The sequence below is a fragment of the Oncorhynchus clarkii genome, chromosome 16 (assembly GCF_045791955.1).
Source record: "Oncorhynchus clarkii lewisi isolate Uvic-CL-2024 chromosome 16, UVic_Ocla_1.0, whole genome shotgun sequence".
NCBI classification, from domain to species: Eukaryota; Metazoa; Chordata; class Actinopteri; order Salmoniformes; family Salmonidae; genus Oncorhynchus; species Oncorhynchus clarkii.
In genome coordinates, this window is record NC_092162.1 from 51808238 (window position 1) to 51818170 (window position 9933).

General features: G+C 40.8%; 1 protein-coding gene across 2 annotated transcripts; it reads left to right on the forward strand.

Moving 5' to 3' along the window:
* The first annotated feature begins 952 nt into the window (after nt 1-952).
* Nucleotides 953-7373, forward strand: LOC139367696 (polyhomeotic homolog 2a (Drosophila)). 2 transcript variants are annotated; one of them, XM_071105989.1, is made up of 7 exons: nt 953-1075; nt 1704-1912; nt 2148-2277; nt 4081-4192; nt 5072-5198; nt 5346-5619; nt 5915-7373. In XM_071105989.1, the coding sequence occupies exons 2-7, from the start codon at nt 1760-1762 to the stop codon at nt 6067-6069; spliced, it is 951 nt and encodes a 316-aa protein (XP_070962090.1). In that variant the 5' UTR covers nt 953-1075; nt 1704-1759; the 3' UTR covers nt 6070-7373. The 2 variants fall into 2 exon arrangements, with proteins under 2 accessions (XP_070962090.1, XP_070962089.1); XM_071105988.1 differs by having other exon boundaries at nt 965-1075; nt 1701-1912.
* Nucleotides 7374-9933: the final 2560 nt, after the last annotated feature.

The window sequence follows — 9933 nt, forward strand, 5'->3', positions numbered from 1 at the left end:
AAATCTGTCACGCCCCAGAGTCCATTGTTCTGCCCTGCCACTTGGGGGAACGCGACAGCTTTAGCCATAATTAGGGGAGAGGGGCCGGGCTTTGTCATTCTCCCCATGGGCTAGGGGGAAGAAAGGAGCACTTGTAATGTCTGGCAGGTGTATACGCGCAAGGCCCATCCACATTCAAACATGAATAATATACAGCAGTGGAGGCTTCTGAGGGGAGGATGGCTCAAAATAATGACTGGAACGGAGCGAATGGAATGGCATCAAACACATGGAAACCATGTTTGATGAATTGGATACCATTTCACCTATACTGCCCCAGCCATTACCACAAGCCTGTCCTTCCCAAAACTTGCCACCAACCTCCTGTGATATACAGTACTTTCAAAAGACCAGGAGGCTGTTACTCAGCGTATACTGAAGTGTCCAACAGTGCCACTTGGCTACTTTGAGTTAGACCACCATGTGATCAGGGCACTCCTCCTCTAAGTGTAATCATTAGGTGGTCCATATTATAGCCTTGATCTAGCAAGACCAGTGGTGCCTTGGACTAATTCTCAAGGCCCAGCATGTCTGCTTGTCTGACATACAATGAACATTGTCTTTACCATTTATGTCGTTTTTTAAATATAATGATAAGATATGAAAACATTAGAGGCCCTACCTCTAGGGCCATAGCTCAAAAGTTGAGAAAATCCATCTTTCAACAATTCCCATTCCAATGATTTGTCTCTAATCAAGGAACATCTTATTTTTTACATAGACTTTCACTTCTGCTTTGCCACTATATTTCTCAAATAATGTGGTAGATGAAACTTGAAATGAGTGGGAGGTGAAAATAGTCCAACCAATCAGAGAGGACGTCCGTTTGAGATACTCGCCGCCATTGGATCACATTCCAAATAGCACGGGCCAATGGTGGGGGCGCTTTATTTCCTATTCACTTCCCGCATACAAAGCGATTAAAGTGTGTACTGTGTGCTTGCTGCAGTGGTAATAGCGACCGAACAAACAGAAGAAAGCACGTTAAAACGTTGGAAAGATTGCATTGCTTGTGTAACTTCTACTGATGTAACGGGTGCGTATTTCCACGGAATATTTGAGATTTTTGAGCACATGATTTGTTTGCTTCATGTTGCCTCGGCAGAGAGGATATGAAAGGGAAGGTTGTTTGGAGCATTGGAACAAAAGGGTGTTCTTTCGCTCCGTGTTGACCATTGTCGGGGCGTTTGAATCAGTTATCAGATCCCCTATATTTGTTATTTCTTGTGGCAGGTTTCTCAATTTAAGTTAGTGTTAAAATGTGGTCACAATTACTTTTCAAGCAGATGTCGACGAAACCTTTGCTTTTTGTTATAATGGATTAACAATACGAATTTGGGATAATCAAATTGCGTAATATCATTTAGTTGTTACAGTACACATTCATTGTATGAAATAAAACGAATTGTTTTTTGTTGGCCTAGGTGTAGAATTAAGTGGGAAGAAAAGTAAACAAACAATTTACTAGGTGGTCCAGATATTCTGCTGAAAATAATCTCCACTGTATAAAATGTTAACAGATGAATCAACGACATGAGTGGTCATTCACTTTGAACTATTTTATTTTTGTATACATCAGTACCGACTCTTGCATGATGTCAGTCATTTGACATATCAATATATCATTTTATTTACTCGCGTTCGAATATTATTATTCCCAGCAGGTAAGGGAGACGCTGAGGGGCTGAATGCGCAACCAGGTGCAGGCTCGCTTCCAGTCATGACCTCGGGGAATGGGAACAATGCGCCCACGGTGACCGGCAGCACCCCTCATAATGGCGAGAGCAAACCGCCCCAGGCAATAGTGAAACCCCAGATCCTCACCCACGTCATTGAGGGATTTGTGATCCAGGAGGGAGCCGAGCCTTTCCCTGTAAGTAGTAGGATAATGAAGAAGCTTTCCACCCACTGGGCACATGGCTGTTCAGAAACACACACAATATGTAAGGTGGGCTTTCAACTGAACCATAAGGACACTGTTAGCCCTGTCCACGAGAAGGAGTGCACTTCCCTCTAGTGGACAACATTTGACTAAACCCTCTATTCTGTACTGTTCAGCATTTTACTATGGGGGTAAAGCAGCATGTCTAAAGTGTCTGTCCTTTCAGGTGGAACGTCCGTTGTCGTTGCTGATCGAGAACCTGAAGAGACACAAACAGCAAACACTTTCCGACTCAGAGAAAACGACCTCCTCCAACAGCACCACAGACTCTGAGATGGAGGACTTATCACACCAAGGTAAAGGGCCAGCCTGGAGGACATAGGGCTGCACAATGAATCAAATTCACATCAAAATTGCAATACTGACATGTGCAATATCCCTATTGAAAGAGATCATATCGCATGCAATATTTTGTTTACTCCGTTTTTCGTCTCTCTCCCTCTTCTTGCGGCTGCTTCTCACACATATAAAGCCCTCCCCACTGTCACTCAAGCAGTGCAGTTCTTCCTCGCTGTTAGATACACTATAAATTTGCATGATGTTCTTATAGGTCAAGTGCAGTCAACAGATTGTACCAAACAAGATCGATTCTACTTTTTGTTTTAATGTTAATGGCTATTTTTATGATTCTAGTTCACCCAAGTATTGGTCACATACACATATTTACCAGATGTTATTGTGGGTGTAGCGAAATGCTTGTTTTCCTAGCTCCAACAGTACAAAGTATCTAACAATACACCAATCTAAAAGTAAAATAAAGTAATTAAGAAATGTATAAATATTAGGATGAGCAATGTCAGAGGTATTGACTAAAATACAGTAGAATAGAACACAATATATACATATGAGATGAGTAAAGCAGTATGTAAACATTTATTAAAGTGACTAGTGTTCCATTATTGAAGTGTACAGTGATTCCATGAATATAGGGCAGCAGCCTCTAAGGTGCAGGGATGAGTAACCAGGTGGTAGCTGGCTAGTGATGGCTATTTAAGTCTGGCCTTGAGAGAGAAGCAGTTTTTTTTAGTCTCTGTCCCAGCTTTGATGCACTTGTACTGACCTCGCCTTCTGGATGTTAGCAGGTGAACAGGCCGTGGCCCGGGTGGTTGATGTCCTTGATGATCTTTTTGGCCATCCTGTGACATCGGTGCTGTAGGTGTCTTGAAGGGCAGGCAGTGTGTCCCTGGGGATACGTTGGGCAGACCGCACCACCCTCTGGAGAGCTTTGCGGTCGGTGCGGTTGCTGTACCAGGTGGTGATGCTCTCAATTGTCTTTCTGTAGAAGTTTGAGGGTCTTCGGGGGGCCAAGACAAATTTCCTCAGCCTCCTGAGGTTGAATATGCACTATTGTGCCTTCACCACACTCTGTGTGGACCATTTCAGATTTTCAGTGACGTGTATGCTGCGGAACTTTTTCTCCTACACTTTTAATTTTGTTGAGGGAGAAGTTATTTTCCTGACACCACTCTGCCACGGCCCTCACCTCCCCTGTAGGCTCTCGTCATTGTTGGTAATCAGGCCTATTACTGTTGTCGTCTGAACTTCAGGTTTGAGTTGGCCACGCAGTCATGGGTGAACAGGGAGTACAGGAGGAGGCTGAGCATGCATCATTGTGGGGCCCCCGTGTTAAGCATCAGTGAAGTGGAGATGTTGTTTCCTACCTTCACCACCTGGGGGTGGCCCGTCAGCAAGTCCAATTCAAATTGCAATATTTGGTTACATTTTTTATAATAATGATTTTGCCCTTATTGTGCAGCCCAAGTAGGACATCTTGCTTGGCCCACTCTAAAACCAGAACTACAAGTTTCTCATTGTGTCATTGGCTACCTGGCTTCATAATCTCACTTCAGCTGGAATTTCATTGGCTCATTGTTGGCAAAAATTGGCACTTTGATAAGTGCCTTGATATTTGGCACATACTGTACAAATGTCTTGAATACCTTTTTTATTTGTGTCAAATCAGCCAAATGTCTGAGCCATGTAACCATGCCACTCACTGCCTGCCATGTCAACTGGGATTCAATGTTTATACCAACTGTATTTTTTACCACTGCATCCCTGGTTCCCATTTGTTGATGTGTATCTGTTTTGCTGGGCAGAGCTGAAGCAGCAGGAGGAGCCCACCCTGACGTGTGAGCTATGTGGTAGAGTGGACTTTGCCTACAACTTCAAGAGATCCAAGAGGTTCTGCTCCACAGTATGTGCCAAACGGTAAGGCCTGGGTAGAGAACATGCTGGGACTGAAATCTGAGGTGTATTCATTAGGCACCAAATGGAAGGATACAGACTGCAACGGGGAGGGACTATTTGAACCAATTTCCTTTTCCCATTGTAAAACATTTTCCTTAGGTGTGGTCTAATGCAGTGGTTCACAAACTGTAGGGGGCGTGCCCCCTAGTCCAGCTTTAAACTTACTCTTGAAAGTTGTAATAGTAGAATGTGCAATTTTGAAATTGGCTAGTGCATCATTTCCTCTTGTCATGTTAGTTATTGTATACGTTAGAGCTATTTAACTTATCAGAAATGTCCAGCTCAACTAGCCCATGCCAGCTGTTTTTTTGTCATTTTTTTTGTCACTCAAATACAGTATCACATGAATACACTATAGACTTGGCAAAATGTATAGAATTGCAAGAAGATATTTGCACCCCATGACGATGTGTAGAATTGCACTAAATAACCTTCAAACTTCCAAATCTCAACATCAACAAGTTGTCATGAACAGTACTTGTGTCCATAGAAATAGACATGGTGTGTGCAGGGTGGAAGCAGGATTTTTTCCAATATTGGAAGGGGGGCCTAGAGTGGAAAAGTTTAGGAACCCCTGGTCTAAATAATACAACTCAGGCTTTCTGAATAACATGTTTGTCAGCAGTTGTTGCTGTAGTAATTATAGCAGTAGTACACATGTATATGTGCAGAAATAACAAATAAATGGCTTGTTCTTTACTTTAGCCTAGAATTTGTTTCTGACAAATGTAGACCCACAATTAAATGGCTTGCTCAGCTTCTGACATACTTGATTACCCAAGCTACTTGTTGATACATTGTCTATTCTCCACCCCCACACACAATTTCATTTTTGTGCAGGTATAATGTGGGCTGTACAAAGCGAATGGGCCTCTTTCCAAATCGACAAACCACCATGGAGAAACTGAAGAAGCAAAGAATGTTGGATGGAAACCAACAGAACTCAAGTTCAGAAACCAAAAAACGGGTGAAATGGCACTGTTTAAAATATATAGAGAATAAATTCAGTATGACTTTAAAAATGTATTTCTATTGATGCCCTCTTTGCAAGGCAGGTTGAAGCAGACCTGTCCTATATGATCACTTAAAAGCTAAACCCTTCCTGTGCTTTCAGACTCCCACCACTGGCCAACAAACTGGGGGTGGATCGTTGACGTCCAGCCACCCCTCTCACGGGGAGTCCAGCCAGTGTTCGGACATGTCTAGCTACGAGGGTCCTCCTTCGCCCCCCCTGTCTGCTGCCAGCTTCGGTGCTCACAGGCCCCAGGTGGACAGAGGGCCCGAGCACATGGAAGGCTGTGGACAAAACCTCACAAAGCACTTCCTGCCCAGCGATCCAGCCAAGTGGAACGTGGAGGACGTCTACGGGTTCATCTGCTCCCTGCCAGGTTGGCATTGCCACATTTTCCACATACCCCAACAGATGCTTAATATCAGCCAAAATGGTGGAGTAGCAGCCCCATACAGGGTATTGGAGATGTGCAGGCTTTTGTTTTAGCCCTGTAGTAAAACACCTACTTCAGCCAGCAAACTTAGTTCAAATCCAAATGAAATCAAACTTTATTTAGAGGTTGAAGTTAATGTTTATTTTGTACATGATACAGCAGGTGTAAAACAGTACAGTGAAATGCTTGCTTCCAAGCTCTTTCCTAGCAATGCAGTGTCTGTTTGATTTGTTCCCAGGTTGCCTGGCGATAGCCGAGGAGTTCCGCTCCCAGGAGATCGACGGCCAGTCCTTGCTGCTGCTTAAAGAGGACCACCTTATGGGCACAATGAACATTAAACTGGGGCCCGCGCTCAAGATCTTTGCCCAGATCAGTGTGCTGAGAGACTCGTAGCCCCTCTCTGGAGTCGCTACACACTGTCTTTTTCTGCAATAATCTCTGTCCTCAACTCCGACCATGCTCAAGCCTACTGCTGTTGCAGGTGCGTTCCAGGGTGGTGGCGGATGGATGACGGTTTTGTCTCTGTCCCATAGAAGATGATGGTCCACAGGATATTGACAGCACTATTGAATTTTAGAGCTTTGACTCTGGACTGTCTCCCATGCCATGCAGGAACGGTTAGCTACTGTATGAGTTGTACTGTGGATGTTGTACTGTGCACAAGTAGCTCACCCAGCCAGACTCCAAGTGGACAATGTGGTACTTAAGTAAGGAAATGCCATTACTAGTAGTCAGTTTCTAACAATTGTGAGGTAGTTGCATCGTATAACCTTTCCATAGATAATATATTTTTGGTTCTTGACTGGAAGTTGGTGTTTAGGGCATTTTGGTCTTGGTGGAATGTGATTGAAAACCTGCCTAGGACTGTATTTTACAGTTCATGCCTTGGAATGTTGTAATTAAGTATTTTATATATATATATAAATTCAACAAAATATCCTCAAATCATTGCATCCTCTAAAAACATTTTTTTATAAATGTTTGTCTGGTATTTTCTCTACAGAACCAGTGTTTTGAGGATTGTAAATTGGAATTTGTTCATTTTCTCAATATTCTTCCTACTTCTGCAAAGACCATTTTTAAAGGGACAAGCTGTAACAATATGTAATTGTCTGTCCTAACTGGCCTCAAAGTCATGACCCTGGCCTCCAGAAATCAGGGCTAATAGAAATGGATTTACTGTTATGAACTCTGTGTGAAAGCCAGAAAAAGTAACTCTCATTCCTACTTTGAATTATTCTGTGTGATGTACTATTAAGGTTTAATTTGTCAGGAACATTGTGGAGGGACATTCAGTTTCCCCTCACCTGTTGTGGATGAAATACCTCAGTGACATTTTGAATAGATTGGTGGGTTAAAATGATAAAGGAATCTATTTACCAGACCATCACCATTCCATTTTGTACTCTGTATTGAATTAAAGGGTTAGTTCACACAAGGAAAGGCAGGTGTTATTAGATTTAAATCGCTCTGAATTTAGTTTCTTTTGGTCATCACTGCAACATGTCTAGTAGGCATTTATATACTTTATTGAAGCCTGTTGTAACGCTTAAACCAAAGCAGCATCATGTTTATCTGATGTTTAGCATTAGAAACTCACGTGTTTTTCAAGTTCTAAACTTGGTTGAGTATTTTGTAGTTATGGAACTAGTTCTCTCATACCACATTTTGTACTTAAAAAATAAACATTTAAATGGTATGTGTTTACTCTTCTTCACCAGACCATACTGTCATTTATTACAAATGTATTCAATTGTGACAAATCCAGATGAAAAGATTGACTGTTTGTGAATGTTTAACTGAAATGCATTTTGAGTGGTGTATCCCATACAAATAATCAGTTAATATTCAACTGGCTGATTTTGAAAACAGAAACATATTTCACAAATATGCTCCTCTACTGTATAAACTTTGAAAAGCCATGACCGATGTAGGAGTACGAAGCTTATCAAAATAAGACGTGTGAGAACAGCAATTGAAGATTCATATTTTTCAATCAGACATATTATGGAAGAAGCTGACAATTTGTATAGAATAATAATATATCTAGAATGTCTTATTTTAGAAAGGTTGGCAGCTGTCTATTTCAACAGCCAGTACAAGCAGCAAACATGCAGATCTCAGAGTCATGAGGATGGGCAGCCACAAATGTTCACAACCATTCAAATTACCACAGATTTTTCTTAAGTATTTACACAAGCATACACTGTATTTATCGGTGCTCACAAGATTACCGTAAGAATCCACTAATCAGCAAATGAACTAGACAACACTATTAGCCTTTTGAAGATAAATGTGAAAATACCAATGTTTTCAGCCAATCAATCCTCAGGTTACTCCCTCTTCTCGTGACCCCCTCAAACTTCCTTTAAAATTAGTCTGGGAGTTTAGTTGCTAATTAGCATGGTTTCCAACCTGGACCCCAAACTGCGGATCCCTGATCCAGTTTTAGTCATGAGTGCCCCTAGTGGAAAATGTTATGGAGTGCAGCTTCAACTCACCTAGCCTGGTACAAAGGCATGAATTCTTCGGTTAGAGAAGACTTGGCACACACAGCCACTGTGCTAGTCTTTGCCAAATGAGGATTCTGCGCCAAATGAAGATTCTGCTTAATGGTCCCTTCACTTCCAGAGAGAATAGGAAGTCTGCTTCCTATGGAGAAAATAGAATACAAAAATGGATCATTGCAGCAGCATCATGTGCATAGTAGTGCCCAGCTCACTCTCTAGGAGTGCTTTTGGAAAAACCACAACAGAGAAATACAATGCATTCGGAAAGTATTCAGACCCCTTGACTTTTTTCACATTTTACATTACAGCCTTACTCTAAAATGTTCCTCATCAATCTACACACAATACCCAATAATTACAAAGCAAAGACAGGTTTTATATTTTTTTGCAAATTTATAAAAAATGAAAAACAGCATATTTGTGTAAGCCCTTGCAAAAAAAAATCTAAAAACCTGTTTTTGCTTAGTCATTGTGGGGTATTGTGTGTAGATTGATGAGGGGGGAAACTATTTAATCCATTTTAGAATAAGGCTGTATCGTAAGAAAATGTGGAAAAAGTCAAAGGGTCTGAATACTTTCCGAATGCACTGTCTATACTCATTGATTTGAGGTTTCCAGGTTTCTGTTCTGTTGTCCACGGGAAGAGGTACCTGATGGCTGTTTCACTTAGTGTTTTTCCTCTAATTATTTGAATGCTTCTTTGTGGATGCTGTTCAGGTGAACTCTATACCACACAGGCTACCATCTAACCCGACAATACATTTACTTGTGTCTCTCTCATCAATGTACTCAAAATAATCCCATATGGGGCTTTGTCATTATTGACCGAACACTGGTGGTTTAGGGTTTGCTGCTGCCATTGTTCACGCTATGTGCGCCCTTTGGCTAGTTTAAGTACCTAGCAGATTTATTCACTGTTAGCTAGTGGTAATCTACTATTTTTTTAATTTTATTAAACAGTAACATGCAAAACACAAAAAAACAGAACAGCCAGAGGGATAAATACAGACCAAATCAAATACAGACATGTAGCGATTAAATTTTTTATTTTGCATACATTTTAATGATTATAAATGGTTTTCCAAATCAGATAATAAAAATGGTGCATTTTGATTTGTGTATGAACATTCAATTGTGGAATCAGTGTTGTAAAATAATATGTCAAATTTAGATATTTCAATGGTTGTAAAACTTTTGTTGCCCAGATATAGTTTCACCTCAGTCCAGAACACCTCACTATGTAAGCAATTACAAAATACGTATTCAATAGATTCAGTTTCTAGTTCACAAAAACTGCATTCACTGGTAACATCAGGTATATATTTAGAAATCAAGCTATTACACGGGTAGAATCTATGGATCATCTTAAAGTAGATCTCCTTTACTTTATTGGTCACTTTAAATATGTGTGCAGTGAGCCAAACACTGCACCATTTCACATCAAATGATGAAGCCCAACAAATATAGCAGAAGGAATAGAATTCCTGTAGAAAATATCCCTTAATAAACAATTGTTGAATTGCTTACCTAGTAAAGCTATGCCATTCACCTCGACATTGCTTACAATAGGTGTTCCAGAATATGCATGATTCTGTAGTAAAGATTTTATCCCACTGGGTATAGCTTTTATAACAGTGTCATGTTCCTTGCTTGAAACTTCAAAGTTGTATCTTTCAATAAATTCTCTCCGTATAAAAAAAGATTCCCACTAATACTAACTAATTGGCTGACAAGGACAATGTTTTTT